This window comes from Paroedura picta, chromosome 9, assembly GCF_049243985.1.
Source record: "Paroedura picta isolate Pp20150507F chromosome 9, Ppicta_v3.0, whole genome shotgun sequence".
In the NCBI taxonomy this organism is placed as follows: domain Eukaryota; kingdom Metazoa; phylum Chordata; class Lepidosauria; order Squamata; family Gekkonidae; genus Paroedura; species Paroedura picta.
In genome coordinates, this window is record NC_135377.1 from 5,294,821 (window position 1) to 5,311,267 (window position 16,447).

Genomic DNA, 16,447 nt, shown 5'->3' on the forward strand with positions numbered 1-16,447 from the left:
AATTAAGCAGCAGTGGGAAATAAAACCCACATCCCTTGCATTTCTCCTTTGTTCTGTTCCCTGGCTTCTCAGCAATGGGGTTGCTGAACGCATGGATTAAGCGGTGCGTTAATTGTAGGGACAGCCTGACACAGGGGCAGTGAAACTGCGGCCCTCCAGATGTCCATGGACCACAATTCCCAGAAGCCCCTGCCAGCGAATGCTGGCAGGGGCTTCTGGGAATTGTGGCCCATGGACATCTGGAGGGCCGCAGTTTGACTACCCCCCTGACACTTTGGATGCTGCTCATGTAAATGGAAGAAGAAAAACCGAGGGTGGAAATTCCACCGCCTTGAATTTCGTTATCAGCAAGGGAAGCAGAGTCCCAATTCAGAGTCGACGTGTGGGGTGAGCTCTGGGGGGGGTTCGTGGGGAATCCCCCCTCGCCTAGAGGAGTGCCGTGAAAACACCCAGGAAAGATGGTGAGATCTAAGAGGGCGGATCCTTCAATTTTAATAAAGCTTGCTGACGATGCAGAGTTTTGGAGCGCAAAAAATGTCAGGATTGCTCACAGGTCTTCATCATCGACTCTAAATTCACAGGGTTAGCCAAACTGGAGCTGATGTCTAAAGAAGAGTTGGTTCTTATATGCCGCTTTTCTCTACCTGAAGGAGTCTCAAAGCGGCTTACAATCTCCTTCCCTCTCCTCTCCCCACAACAGACACCCTGTAAGATGGGTGGGGCTGAAAGAGCCCTGATATTACTGAAGAAGAAAAAGAGTTGGTTCTTATATGCCGCTTTTCTCTAGCCAAAGGAGTCTCAAAGCGGCTTCCAATCGCCTTCCCTTTCCTCTCCCCACAACAGACACCCTGTGAGATGGGTGGGGCTGAAAGAGCCCTGATATTACTGAAGAAGGAGAAGAGTTGGTTCTTATATGCCACTTTACCTGAAGTAGTCTCAAAGCGGCTTACAATCGCAGGGACTCACAGAAGCTCTTCCGCTCCTGCAATTAAGTCTTTAGGGCAGGGATTCCCAACCAGGAGGCTGTGGACATCCAGGGCTCTGTGGGAGCTCCTGAGGGGGTCTGCGGTCTTTCCCCTCCTCAATGGACTCAGCCACAGGTTAGGGAACTAGCTGGTTCCATTGCTCTCCTGCCCTCCTGAGCATGATTTCTCTCCTGGTTTCTGTGCCTGGAAGGGGATGGAGCTGGCACACCTACTCCCACTGTGAACCACCTCCCATCTCTCCCCCCTCCATTGGTGATGTCACTTCCGGAGGTGTGTGTTAGGGAGGCGTGGCCAGCTGGCACCACATCCAAGGCTCCTCGAAGGCTGAAAAATTATTTCAGGGTCTCCTCCATGTTCAAAAGGTTGAAAAAGGCCCTACTTCAAGGTGCTGCTGGCCTCTGCCTCTTTTGTGCTGCTTCAGGCATCCTAGGGTGGCTATTCCTCTTGATCACTCTGAGGAAGGCCACTACTCTGCCGGACGTTTTGTTAGTCGTTAAGCGGCTGCAGGACTCCTTGCTCTTTTCTCCTGCTACAGAACCAGGTTGGCATAGGCGTTGCAGCACTGGGTTCGGGTCTGGGTCTAAGCCATCAAGACCCAGCTTCGAATCCTTGCTCTGCTGCAGAAGCATGCTGGTTTGTCACAGATCTCTCCGGGAAGTAGGCAGCCATCAAACTGTCCTGTTTCCCAGCTGCCAGCCGTTAACCCACCGGAAGATGGAGAGGCTCCATCAAATCGGATTATTCTCTTGCAGAATAAAAAAAGGATCCAAAGCATTGTGTCCTCCTGTGGCACATCTCGCTATAAAAAATAAGTGGCAGGTTTGAAGGGAGAAGAATGGAAAAAAGCACAGTGGATTCATTGGTGTCCTTTCAGTCTCTCTGCCCATTATTTTATCCCAAATACAGTTCTGGTGGCCTTAGAAAAGTGACAAGCCAACGTCTCAAAGGTGGTTCTAGACCTAACCCCAGACTTTTTTAAAAAAAATGCGATCATCAGATTGTTAGGTAAGGAGTATCTGAAAATATCAAACTTTGAAACTATCTGACCCCCTTTACAAGCTGTTTATTCCTTGGACCATCATGACACCCTCTGGCATCTAATTCCACATTTTAATCACTCTCTGTGTAAAGTGGTATTTCCTTTTGTCTGTCCTGAACCTACTGCCCATCGGCTTCATCAGGCACCCTTGTGTTTTAGGATTTTGGGAAAGAGCGGAAATTCTCTTTTTCTACTCTCTCCACCGCATGCGTGCTTTTATAAACCTCCATCATGTCTTTCTCCCCCCCCCCCCCCAATTAATTGTCTCTTTCTGCTACTAATAGCAATTCCGCAGTTGCAGTCCTGCCAAGAAACATTTTTATTCTGGCTTTTGGATTGCATGCATTAGCTAGTCCCAGGAATACTACCACCGGTTACAGTTTTTATAAACACCCACACCCGCTTATAAAGACGCCTGGTAAAATGTTTGTGCAAAAACAATGTCTTAGAAGCATTATAAAACACTTCTCTCCCGTGAACTGTCGGCCAGTTGCAGAATTCGGCTGGGGCGTTGAAGCAGAGAGATGGAATCAGTGCAAGATAACGTTTCATTCCTGGTGCTGGGATTCAAAGGTTGACTGCCTGTGAATGTGGAGGTTCTCTTTAGTCACCAGGGCTAGTAGACCCCTCCTCCACAACTCCAGTCTTCTGCCAGCACAGGGAAGGGACCTTTCCCCTGCTTTGGGCTGCTGAAGAAGCTGGAAGGTCACAGGACAAGGAGAAATGCTCCCCGATGCAGCCATGCCTTGGGATTGGGGGGAGGGGTGGCAGGGTCTTCCCCTGCTTGGGTGTACCTGTGACTCCCACCAAAGGGCCTCTCCCTTTCTACTGTTAGGAGCCTCTTGTTTAGATATTAAGGAGAAGCTTCTAATTATGGAAAGAGAGGTGGGACTTGTTGAGAGCCACTTGTAGACAGACAGATGTATACACACACACACACACACACACAGATGGATGGATGGATGGCCAGACAGACAGATGGAAAGATAGATGGCTGAACAGATGGATGGATGGACAGATGGATGGATAGATTGGCAGATGGACAGACAGATGGATGGATGGACGGACAGACAGACAAATGGACAGATGGCTGAACAGTTGGATCGACAGACAGATAAAAAGATGGATGGATGGATGGATGGATGGATGGACGGACGGATGGGCGAACGGACAGACAGATGGACAGATAGATGGCTGAACAGATGGACAGACAGACAGATGGAGAGATAGATGGCTGAACAGATGGATGGATGGACAGATGGACAGTTAGATGGATGGACAGACAGACAGACAGACAGACAGACAGACAGATGGACAGATAGATGGCTGAACAGATGGACAGACAGACAGATGGAGAGATAGATGGCTGAACAGATGGATGGATGGACAGATGGACAGTTAGATGGATGGACAGACAGACAGACAGATGGACAGATAGATGGCTGAACAGATGGACAGACAGACAGATGGAGAGATAGATGGCTGAACAGATGGATGGACGGATGGACAGATGGACAGTTAGATGGATGGACAGACAGACAGACAGATGGAGAGATGGATGGCTGAACAGATGGATGATGGATGGATGGATGGACAAAGGGGCAGGTAAATGGAGAGGTGGACGGATGGATTGAATGATAATAGATCCAAACGGGTAGCCCCATGTTAGCCTGTGATGAGCAGAAGAAAAGGGCCAGCGTCCAGGAGCACCTGAAAGACGGTCAGAATCGGCAGAAGGAGCCAGCGTGACTCAGGGAAGCTCCTCCCCTGCCACAAATGGTGTCGCCTGGAAGGTGCTCCGGGACTCTGGCTCTTTTCCACGGCTCAGTCTATCTATAGCTCCCCACGGAGAGATGCCTGGCTAAAAATAGCTCCACGTATAGACACAGGCATATATAGGCGGAGAGAGAGCGAGAGAGAGAGATCCACGCGCCTGGGCCCACAGGGAGGTTCGCGCGCAGCCCCCCCCCCCAGTGAAACATGAAAAGCGAAGGAGGGGGCGTGGCCGCCCCAGGGGGCGGGGCCCGAGGCGGAGAGGACGAGCCAGCGAGCCGGTGGAAGACCCAGCGAGCGCCCGGGGGGGAGGCAGCTGCTAGACGCGTCCGGCTTCTTCCAGACGAGGTGGGTGGACGAGAGGCGCCGGGAGAGGGAGGGAGGGAGGGGGGGGTCTCTTGGCTTGCTCTGCCTCCGGAGCGGCTCCGGGGACCCGAGGCGGGCGGGGGGCGGTGAGGGGGCTGGGGGGGGGTCAGCGCCTCTAGACCCCCAACTAAACCCCCCAACCTCCCCAGCCCACCCCTTACCTGGGAGACCCCCTCCCCACCCAGGCGCTTGCTGGCTCGGAGGGAAGGGGAGGGGGCAGGAGATGGGGAGGGGGGCTTCTCCCCCCGCCCCTCCTGCGGGAAGCAAAGGGCGGTGAGGCTTCGGCTTGACCCCCCCCCCGCAAGCGCCCCCACCCCAGAGACAAAGCGAGCCCCTCTCCCACCCTGGGGGTCTCTCCGCCGTCTGCCTCTGCGCTGACCAAGCCAAGGCGACCCCCTCTCCCCAAATCCACCCCACCCACCCACCTGCCACCCCCCTGACTGCGCCCCGCTCTTCCTTCCTTCCCCTCCGCGCAGCCGGAATGCGAGCGAGAGACCGTCCGCTGAGCCTCGCCAGCGCCGGGAGCCGGGCGCTTCCATGCGCCGCTGCCTGCCCGGAGGGCGACGCGGCGGGCGAGCCGGCCCTTTCCAGACGGCCCCCCGAGCCAGCGGCTGACTTCGTGCGTGGCCGGGAGACGCCTCTGCCGCGCCCGCCTCCGCCTCCCGCCGGCCGGCTCCGGCCCAAGCGCTTCCCGGCGCCCGTCTCGCCGCTCCTCGAGCCCAAGCGCCGCCACGCCAGGAGCCACAGTCGCGCCCGCCTGGACACCGGAGGAGGAGGAGGAGAAGTCTGAGCATGCCGGACCCGGCTCTCCTGCCGCCGGATCGGACCCCCGGAGGGGTCTTCTGAGCGCCCACCGACGGCTGGCAAAGAACGGAGCTCTTTCTCTCTCTCTCCCCCCCCCTCCAGCCCCTAACTTTTCTCCCCCTCCCCAGGCCAAGCAATTCCCCCTCCCCCTTTGGAAGAAGTCAGCCGGTCGAGTGGAAAGCAACCAAAGTTAGCCAGCTGGCTCACTTCGCTTGCCAATCCCGTTCCCACGCCAGCAAGCGGGGCTGCTCCGGATCCGAGACTCTGCGCCGCCCCACCTCGCCTTGCCTCTTCACGCGGCCTGGCCCAGTGGATCCCTTGCCTGGCCCTGAAATTGGCTCCTGGTCTTTGGGAAGGGCCGGGAAGAGGGAGGGAGCTCCTCTCCTTGCCCAGAAGTTCTTCTTCGATCCCCTTCCCCCAAAACAGATAGCGCCCCAATAGTCTCGCAACGCAACTGATGCTGTGCCCGGATCTGGACCGACCCCCGCTGGAGAAGACCCTCCCCGGCTCTTGGGGTTTCCGTTCGGCGCGCCCTCTGCGCCTTGCCCGGAGCGCAAGGGGTGTGCCGGTCCTCTGCCCCTCGCATGGGACCCCCGCAACCTTTCCCCCCACCCGGGGTCTGAAAAGAACTCTTTCAGAAGGGTCCTAAGAAGAAAGAAGGAAGGGAAGGGAAGGAAGCAGGGTAGTGAAAGGAGACTCCAGTCCCGGCCGGCACAGTTTGGACAGGTGGCCGGCAGTTGGGTAGTGGAGGGGTGGAGAGCGTTTCGGTGGGGGGGTGGGGGGTGGGCGGGGACGGGCTCGGCTCCGGTGCCTTCCCGGAGGGGCTTGAGGAGGCGCGCGCCCCCTCCCCTGGACTCCCCCGTCGGGCAACCTCTGGCTTCCCCCCGGAGGCGCCGTTGATGGCCCTGCGCGCCGGGACCGCTTGGTTTGGGCAGGTCTGGCTTAGAGTCGGCCGGCTCCGCGGTCCCTGGTCGAGGCGCTCCAGCAGCCTCTTGTGCCTGTCCGCCGCCCAGGAGTCCGAGCAGCCCGGCGGGGAGCCGCGGCGGCCGGTTCAGCACCAAGGACAGCAGCCGCCCCGCGGGCGCCTCCGCCGCCGTCTCCCTGCCCAGCTGGCCCCTGCCGGCGGCTGCCTCCGCCGCACCCTGTCGGACCCCCAGGAGGCCTTGGGGGGACATGGTCCCCTCCGAGGGGCCTTCCTGGCGGCCATGAAGAGGCAGAACGTGCGGACCCTGTCCCTCATCGTCTGCACCTTCACCTACCTGCTGGTGGGCGCCGCCGTCTTCGACGCCCTGGAGTCCGACTACGAGCTGCGCGAGGAGGAGCAGCTGAAGGCCGAGGAGACCCGGCTCAAAGGGAAGTACAACATCACCCACGAGGATTACCAGCAGCTGGAGCTGATCATCATGCAGTCCGAGCCCCACCGGGCAGGCGTCCAGTGGAAGTTCGCCGGATCCTTCTACTTCGCCATCACGGTCATCACCACCATTGGTGAGTGGGTGCCCCCTCCAAGAGGGACCGGGGTGAGAGAGGGGGGGAGGATGGAGGGAGAGGGCTGAGGCTCAAAGTTGGGGAGGGCCTGGAAAACCCCGGGGAAAGATTCTGTGTAGACCAGAACAGATGGCCTTCAAGAGTTGGACAACTGTCGGATTTCGAGGCTGGCACGGGGGAAGGCCTGCAAGGAGCTATTCTCTCCCTCCCCCCCCATCACAGGGTGGTTGGGTTGCCGAAAGATAAGCTGTGAGCACCCATGTACCCCTCTCTAGTTGACTTTCTGGCTTTCAAGGGCTATTTGTTGGGCTCGGAGTCTCTCCTCCGGCCCCGTCGAGGTTAAACTTATAACTGCCTTGGACGGGTTCTTGAGATGGAGTGGAAGACCATGCTGAGGGCTGCACACAGGGGGAGGGGGCTGTTAAAGAAGTGTTACAAGTAGCCCTCCCCCCCAACCAGGATGCAGTCGAGTGAAAGACCAACATGGGAAGTCTCAGGGGATTGCAGTTGGCCCAGAGTCCTTGGCCTGGAAGATGCTCGCCCAGACAATGTTGAAAGGAAAAGTGCTGGCGGCAGCATGTAAGGAAACTGGACTGTCTTCTTGTGATGCTTGAGAAGGGAGGAGTGGTCCCCAGAAGTCCCCCATTCCCCGCACATTTGTGGTGTGCACATGAGCAGGCCCTTCTTCCGCCTTCCGGGCTCACAGTCCCTCCAGTTTTGGGAAGGGAAAGTAACCAGTCCGGGGAGCCCTGCAGTCATTTGTGAGCGTGGCTGTCACTTTGCTTTGACTTGAAGCTCCAGAATACTCTGGAAGATTGGCCAACAGCGCCCAAAAAGGGGAGAGCTTTTTGCAAGGAGGGGGTGATAGGGTTGCTGGCAACATTGCCAGAGTCTTCGGAGAAAGTTTTGCAGAAAAGCTGACGTTGACTGACAGGTTGTCAAATCTGACACGTCTCCCGCTTTCTCCTGAAGACCCGTCGAGGTGGGAGCAGGCAGGTAAACTTCCGAAAACGTAGGGCATCCAGATGCTAGACTGTATCTGGCCCGATGGAACAGACCTCTTCTTCCTTGGCCGGTTCGTGGGCTTTGTGTGTTTTCAAGATGCGTGGCTCGGAGAGGCTGGCGGAGCACCAAGGGTGTCACTTGGGTGAGGGAGTTGGTTGAAAATGTGAACAGAGTGTCAGAGGCCAGAAAAATGTTATCAATCGGGACAGACAAAATCTTTGGACTGCTGGGTCTTCTTACCCCCACAATGGGACCGCGGCCATATGAATGATTATTTATTTGATTTATTATATATTTGAAGATGTCAGTTCTCAGTAGAGCACCCATCCACCTTTCCTGTCCAGTGGTCAGAAGCAGGTGCGTGCAAGGGCTAGGATTCAACTGACCAGTGGCCATGTATCTCAAGAGGGCATCCGGTACTGGAAGAGACTGTGTTTTTAAACACATACCCCATACCTTACTCAAAGTTTTCTTTGTAGGCTTGAAACAAGCGCTGTGAACTTTTTTTTTGGGCGGGGGTGTCGGTGGGAGTCATTTTTAAAAAGCACATTTCTTTCCTCCCCCCTCCCCCCTTTAGCACTTTACCATTCATTTTCACCCAGCAATAACACTTAAACAACTTCATATTGTGTGTTGCCATGAACGTACGCATTCACATTTGTACGCAATAGAGTCTTAAGAGAGCTGGCATGGTGTACTAACGAAGAGCAGCAGACTCTTTTATGGAGATGCAAGTTCGATTCCCCGCTCCTCCTCCTTCACAGGAAGCCAGCTGAGTGAACTTGATTTCAGATGCTGGATGACAATACCAGGTGAATGGGAAGAGCAGGTGTGATTGGATTAGGGTGTGATATGTATGGAGAAATCAGCGATGATCGTGAGAAAGGAAACCTAAGTCTTGATTCAGTCCAGGAGGATGCATTTCCTTGAAAGCCAGTTTCGTGTAGTGGTTAAGAGCCAGGTTTGATTCCCCACTCCTCCTTCACATGCAGCCAGCAGGTGATTTGGGGCCAGTCACAGGTCTTTCAAAGCTCTCTCATCCTCATCTAAATCACAGGTGTCTGTTGTGGGGAGAGGAAAAGAAGTCAATTGTAAACTGCTTTGAGACTCCTTTGGGTTGTGAAAAGAGGGTGCAAAAAACCAGCCCCCCTCCTTCTTCTTTTTCTTCTTCAATCTCATTTGTTCCTTTGGGGGCAACTAAGCCTGTTAGGCTCCAAATGAATGGGTCTTCAAGTGCTCAACTTAGTCAGGATTGGACCCACAGCCTTTCCTTCAGCCTATTTGTCAAATGACAGGTGCCAAGCCCTGTATCAGCCTGGAATTCATTGTGGGAGGGGTAGAAACCAGCTGTGTGTCATCCACCTGTGAGAGAAATATCCTCTGTGTATGCCCAGAAGCCTTGGTCTGCTTGTGAAAGTTTTAAAAGTCCCAGGAGTTTTGAATGAAGTTGGATTTTTGGGAATCTGAGCTGTTTTTTTTTTTGTATCCTGCTTTTCACTACCAGAGGAGTCTCAAAGAGGCTTCCTCTCCCCACAACAAACACCCTGGGAGGGAGGTGAGGCTGAGAGAGCTCTGAAAGAACTGTAACTGGCCCAAGGTCATCTGCTGGCTGCGTGTGAAGGCCGCCTCTCCACATCAGAGACTGTTGCTCTTAATGACGGCACCACACTGGCCGTGGATACCGAATGCTCCCTCCGATTATATATTTTGTTGAACTTTAGTACAAAATGCATGGACAGAGCTCGTGGTGGATGTAAGAATTCCCCCAGAACTTTCAACTAAGGGCCCAGATCCTTCCAAAGTGGCTTCTGGACAAAATGCCGAAGGACCAATGACCAGATTCAGCACAGAGCAGCTTCCCCAGCATTCGGAAGAAGTTTTTTCTAGATGAGTTGCATGTAGCAAAAAATCTCAGCTTGCAAGATGGGCTTCACGGGGTCTGAACCTGCTGAGAGCGAGAGGGGAAAAGATCTCGGGGTCGTAGTGGTGAGCAGAATGAGAGTGTCCAGCCAGCGTACTGCAGCAGTGAGAAAAAGGCAAATAATTAGCAAAGGGATGGGGAAGAAACCAGCTGATACAGCAGCGTCCCTGCCTAGATCTATGAGGCAGTCTCTTGTGAAATTCTGTGTGAAATTCTGGTCAACGTTTCTCAAAAACATGGCGGAGCTGGAAGAAGGACAGAGGAGGGCATGTGAGATGATTCAGGGGTTGCAGCCCCTTCCCTCTGAGGAAAGGTGGAAGAGTCCGGGACTTTTCAATTTAGAAAGTGGGGGGGGGGGAACATAGTATAGAGATGTATTAAATTGTTGATCGGGCAAAGAGTTGACAAAGAGGACTATTTCTCCCTCTCTCATCATCCAATGACACTGCTGGGCAGTAGGCCCAGGAAATACCACTTTACGCAGAGAGCGAACAAAATGTGGAAATCACTGCCAGAGGATGCAGTGATGGCCACGGGAGTAAACAACTTGAAAAGGGGGTGAGAGAGATTTGTGGAGGAGAAGTCTACCAATGGCTGCTAGCCATGGTGACTGAGGGGAGCCTCCAGTTTCAGAGGCAGTAAATCTTTGAATCCCTGTGCCAGGAGGCAACATCAGGGGAAGGCCTCGGCCTCCATGTCCTGTTGTTGGCCCTCCAAAGGAACAGTTTGGCCACCATGTGAGACAGGAGGCTGGACGAGGTGGACCCTCACTGGTCTGATCCAGCAGGGCTCTTCTGATGTTCTTCTGAATCTGGCTCAGACTGGGGCATGACTGGCTGCCTCAAGGGTAATTTGCTTCCTGAGATATCCCCTACTCCAGGGGTAGTCAACCTCTGGTCATCCAGATGTTCATGGACTACAGTTCCCATGAGCCCCTGCCAGCAAACAGAAACGATAGGTTGAGAGACTTGGGAATGTTCAGCCTGGAGAAAAGGAGGTTGAGAGGGGACATGATAGCCCTCTTTAAGTATTTGAAAGGTTGTCACTTGGAGGAGGGCAGGATGCTGTTTCCATTGGCTGCAGAGGAGAGGACACGCAGTAATGGGTTTAAACTTCAAGTACAACGATATAGGCTAGATATCAGGAAAGAAATTTCCACAGTCCGAGTAGTTCAGCAGTGGAATAGGCTGCCTAAGGAGGTGGTGAACTCCCCCTCACTGGCAGTCTTCAAACAAAGGTTGGATACACACTTTTCTTGGATGCTTTAGGATGCTTGGGGCTGATCCTGCGTTGAGCAGGGGGTTGGACTAGATGGCCTCTATGGCCCCTTCCAACTCTATGATTCTATGATTCTGTGACTCCCCCTGCCCTACTCCACTGAGATACTTGCCCTTTCTCACAGTGTTGGGCCAGCCCATATCAGAAGATACTTTCCTGTTTTCGGTCTTGCCTGGCTGCAATTTGAAAACCTTTCGAGGATATACTGTAAGAAATGTTTCTAAAAATACAGTGACAAGGTGGGTTCCTTCTCTCACGCTGTTAGCAGTTTTTTTGCAATGCACCCGAACATTGCTGCTCGCACACTTTCTCCCGAGCATTTCTCTCCTGCGTGAATTGAGCTGATTCCACCATGCTTGGTACCTCCAGATCCTTGATGAGAGTTCTTTGCAATCTTCCCTCCCTCCTTCTGGTGAGGATAAAGGGACACAGAGACCTTCCTTCCTACTCCTGTCTGACAAGGAGATCTTGGACTCCCGGAAGCTTTGACCCTGGGGAGCCAGCTTGGTGTAACGGTTAAGTGTGGCAGCTGGTAATCTGGAGAGCTGGGTTTGATTCCCTGCTCCTCCACCTGCAGCAGGCTGGGTGACCTCAGGCTGGTCACAGTCCTGTTCTCACAGAGCAGTTCTCTCAGCGCTTTCTCGGGCCCGCCTACCTCACAGGGTGTCTGTTGTGGGGAGAGGAAGGGAAGGCAATTGTCGGCCGCTCTGAGTTACTTCGGGTAGTGAAAAGCAAAGTATGAAAAATAACTCCTCTTCTTTTTCTTTTGAAACTCTGGTCAGTCTCTAAGTTGTGTCAGGAGTCGAATCTAACACCTTCTCCTCTCTCTCTGAAAGCACCCTGGAAGAATTCACGCTTTGTGTAATGATGCACCAGATGGGCCCGGCTACAGGAGCATTAGTGGTGGGGTGCTTTGTCGTCCTTCCAAATGTGCAATCTTTACAAACTATTAAGGAAGAGCAGTTTGGTTGCTGCACTCCCCCTGGCTCATTTTTAAAAGGTTAGGACGTGAAAAAGAGTCCCCCGTGGCCAAGGCGGGGATAATTGAGGAGATCTGCAGTGACAAAGTCAAAGGAACAAGATGAGTGACTTTGTTTGGCCTGGAAGCTTGTGCAACCAGTGGCCTTCTCCTGGCCTCACCTACCTCACAGGGTTGTTGTGATGATAAAATGAAGAATAACAAGAGCTGTTTTTATAAACCCCACTTTTCATGACCCAAAGGAGTCCCAAAGTGGCTTATAAACACCTCTCCCTTCCTCTTCCCATAACAGACACCCTGTGAGGTGGGTAGGGCTAAGAGAGCTCTAGGAGAACTGCTGTTTCAGAACAGCACTAAGAGGACTGTGACTGGCCCAAGGTCACCCAGCTGGCTGCTTGTGGAGGAGGAGTGGGGAATCAAACCCGGTTCTCCAGATTATAGCTGCTCTTCACCACTCCACCATCCTGACTCTCAAGGAGGGGAGAACTGTGCATTTCTTTGAGTTCCCGAGAGGAAAGGCAGAAAAAAGTATTCATTGGGCAGCATAGGCTCAGAATTCTCTATTTGACCGTGAAGATGACTGGTTAAGTTTTGGAGATTCCCAAGAGGGTGTTAAAAATAGCCTGAATGGTATCGGCACGTCTGAAATTGCAGCTTTTTAGAATGTTCTGAGTCCAGCCTGCCTTTAGCCTTCTATGCTGTGTCCCTTTGCTCACCTCCTAACCCTTTAATGCATTTCGTGCTTTACTGTATAAATCAAAAGGGGGCAGAGATTCCTATTCTACTGAGTGGCCACAAAGTAGTGGCTAGAGTTTGGGACTGGGATCTGGGTTCAAATTCCCACACTGCCACGGGAGCTTGATGTGCAAATGTGGGCCACTCACTCTTACCCTGTTTTATTGGCTCTGCAGGGTTGTTGTGAGGGTCAAAAGGAGGGAAGAAGAATGCTGCTCTAAGCCACTTGGGGGGGGGGTAAAATGCTGTATATATAAATATATAAAGAGAAAAGGGAAACTTGGGAATGGGTCGAAGAACATAATGAGGAAAGGAGACCTGAGATAACACTTAGCTAATGGGGGAGCATATTTGCTGAGTGAGGGAAAAAGTTCTTGGGGTCATGGCCGAGCCCTCGGTGTGCTGCAGTGGTGCAAAAGGCAAAGTGTATGCTAAGAATTATTAGGAAAAGGATCAAGAATAAAATGGCCGATATTGTAATGCCCCTGTACAGATCTATGGTGCGGCCTTGGTGGGCTTCTGAGTACAGTTCTGGTCACCGTAACTCAAAACGGACTTTGCAGAACTGGGGAAAGTACAGAGGAGGACAATCAAGGGAATTTGGGGGTTGGAGCACCTTCCCTAGGAGGAGAAGCGGAAGGACATTTAGGAAAGAGACAACTAAGAGGGCACATGAGAGAGGTTTATAAAGTGATGCGTGGGGTGGAGAGAGCGGCCAAAGAATTTTTTTTCTCACTCTCCCAAAATACTTGACCTCAAGGGCATCCCATGAAGCTGATGGGCAGTAGGCTCACTAAGGGCAAAAGGAAATACTACTTACATGATGATGAGCAAATAAAATTTGCTGGCAGAGGATGTAGCAGTTGCTGGATTAAATAATTTGAAAAGGGTGTTAGATTGCTTTATGGATAAAATGCCTACTAGCCATGATGACTAAGGGGAATCTCCATATTTAGAGGTGCTGAATCTCTGAGTCCCAATGCCAGAAGATAACATAAGGGGAAGGCCTCTGCCTCTATGACCTGTTGTTGGCTGTCCAGAGGAGCTGGTTGGCCACTGTGTGAGACAGGAGGCTGGACTGGATGGACAACTAGTCTGATCCAGCAGGGTTCTTCTTACATTCTATGAAGGTCTCGGCCTCTATGCCCTGTTGTTGGCCTTCCAGAGGAACTGGTTGGCCAGTGTGTGAGACGGGATGCTGGACTAGAAGGATCTTTAGTATGATCCAGCAGGGTTCTTCTGAAGTTCTTAGGAAGGCCTCTGCCTCTATGCCCTGTTGTTGATCCTCCAAAGGAACTGGTTGTCCACTGTGTGAGACAGGATGGACCACTGGTTTTATCTAGCAGGGCTCTTGTTATGTTCTTTAAAAGAGTGAGTGTAAATGGATGCCGTTCCACACACTTGGACTTTTTGGAGGTTGGACATGATGGCTGAGGCATTAAGCAAGGACTTTATCTAGACATAGAATCATAGAGTTGGAAGGGGCCATACAGGCCATCACTTCAAGAAGGACGTCGATAAAATTGAAAGGGTACAGAGGAGAGCGACGAGGATGATCTGGGGCCAAGGGACCAAGCCCTATGAAGATAGGTTGAGGGACTTGGGAATGTTCAGCCTGGAGAAAAGGAGGTTGAGAGGGGACATGATAGCGCTCTTTAAGTATTTGAAAGGTTGTCACTTGGAGGAGGGCAGGATGCTGTTTCTGCTGGCTGCAGAGGAGAGGACACGCAGTAATGGGTTTAAACTACAAGTACAACGATATAGGCTAGATATCAGGAAAAAGAAAGTACAACAACTACAAGTACAACTACAAGCTCACCACCTCCTTGGGCAGCCCATTCCACTGCTGAAGTACTCTGACTGTGATTTTTTCCTTGATATCCAGCTGGTACCATTCTACAGGTAGCTTCATTCCAGTGGGTGCTCTCCTCTGCTGCCAACAGGAACTGCTCCCTGCCCTCCTCCAAGTGGCAACCTTTCAAGAACATCCCCAGGTCCCACAGCCTTTCCTCAGAAGGCTTGGTTCCTAGGCCCCGGATCATCCTCATTGATCTTCTCTGCACTGTCTCCATTCTGTCCTTTTCCTTTTTGAAGTGAGGCCTCCCAAACTGCGCACAGGATTCCTAAGTGTCTCAGTTCTGGTGCTGAAATGGACAGCTCCCTGTCCTCTGTCCTCTGGGTGGAACAATAAAATTAGAGTCCAGTAGCACCTTTAAGACCAACAAAGATTTATTCAAGGCGTGAGCTTTTGAGTGCAAGCACTCACTGGAATCTATGCTTCTGGATGGAAGCCTTCACAGAGGTCCTTTCAGGAGGTCCTGCAACAAGAAAGGCCGCTGTTAATTCATTTAATCGTTCGCCCAGTTCCTATGAGGATGCAAATGAAGCAGGGGAGAACCGTCAAAAGCCTTCCAAGATGAATTGCAATAATAACGCTCAGCCAACTTTGTAGATTTAAGATGACCGAACCCTGCCCATGACTTTATTATTAACACAGGAGGGCAAGATCTCCAGCACGGAGGGGAGAGGAGAGTCTGGCGAGATCTGTTCACATTGGCAGTCAGGACAGCTCTAATCTGGGCGTGAAGTATTTATTCTGCGTCCTCAGGACCTTCCCCCCTCCCTTTACTCTGAACTTGAAGGTTTTTGTTTGTTTTTTTAATTCCAGTGTATTATGTCAAGAAGTTTGTGTGGGCTGGCGTCCAAAGCGCCCTTATCACTGTACAGAAAATAAATCATCGTAGGCCACTGGCTGTACAAGAAGTGACTTCTCATGAAATTTTCATTATTTGGTGGTTCTAAGTAGATCGTGAGCGATGAAAGGGGTTTGCTGTTCAAATTTATTCTGTTTTATTTTCTTCCTGCGTGCCGTCTTCTAACCAGTCCACTCCATCCCGCTGTTTCTCTCTCTCTTTCCGAGGATGGCTGGTTTCTCCCTGGTCTCCTGCCTACCTGTCTTCATATGGTTTATTCCCACCCCCCACCTCCCCGGGGGTTTAAAGTGAATTTTCCCTAAGAATTGCCTGGCTAAATTAGACCAAATTCCACTTTTCTGTTGCAGGCAATGGGAAGTCAGATTTTTGTGGCGATGCTCATAAGCAAGGATTCATTTTCAAGACATCTAGAAACATAGAATCACTGAGCTGGAAGGGACCTCCAGGGCCATCTAGTCCAGCCCCCTGCACAATGCAGGAACTCACAACTACCTGGCCACCCACAGTGACCCCAATTTCATGCCCATCCTTCAGGTAAAGAAAAGCGGCATATAAGAACCAACTCTTCTTCTTCTTCAGTAATATCTGCGTTCTCTCAGCCTTTCCTCCCCCACAGGGTGTCTGTTGTGGGGAGAGGAAAGGGAAGGGTGTTAGTAAGCTGCTTTGAGACTCCCTTGGATAGTGAAAAGTGGGGTATAAAAGAAGAGTTGATACTTATATGCCACTTTTCTGTACCCGAAGGAGTCTCAAAACGGCTTATAGCCACCTTCCTTTTCCTCTCCCCACAACAGACACCCTGTGAGGGAGGTGAGGCTGAGAGAGCCCTGAGATTACTGAAGATGAAGAAGAGTTGCTTCTTTTATACTGCTTTTCTCTACCCAAAGGAGTCTCAAAGCGGCTTACAGTCCTCTCTCAACAACAGATGTCCTGTGAGGTTGGGAGGGCTCAGAGAGCTCTGAGAGAACTGTGTCTAGCCCAGGGTCACCAACCTAGCTGCATGTGGAGGAGGAGGGGGGAATCAGACCTGGCTCTCTAGATTAGAGGCCAGTATTCTAAACCATGACCCCATGCTGGAAGACCAGGAGAGCCTGATCTTGTCCGAAACTGGAAGCCAAATGGGGTCGGGACCTTGGGGGAGGGGGGAGGGAGACCACCGAGGAAGTCCAGGGCTGCCATGCAGAGGCTGAGAATGGCAAACCACCTCTATTCTTCTCTTGCCTTGACAACCCTATGGTCTCACTGTCAGTCCGCTGAAATTTGTTGGCTTTTGTCTTAATGGTATACATTAATGATATGCATTGCGGCACTCATGGCTGAGCAAATGTTCGTATTTTGGGACTCTTGCCAAATCTCTCATTT

The 16,447-nt window shown here is 52.2% G+C and overlaps 1 protein-coding gene across 1 annotated transcript in view; it reads left to right on the forward strand.

Moving 5' to 3' along the window:
- Positions 1-5,846: 5,846 nt before the first annotated feature.
- Positions 5,847-16,447, forward strand: part of KCNK9 (potassium two pore domain channel subfamily K member 9) — a 64,535-nt gene continuing 53,934 nt past the window's right edge. Inside the window, exon 1 of the mRNA XM_077351143.1 lies at positions 5,847-6,456. Coding sequence (XP_077207258.1) covers positions 5,868-6,456 — 589 coding nt within the window. The 5' untranslated portion in view covers positions 5,847-5,867. The remainder of the gene's footprint in view (positions 6,457-16,447) is intronic.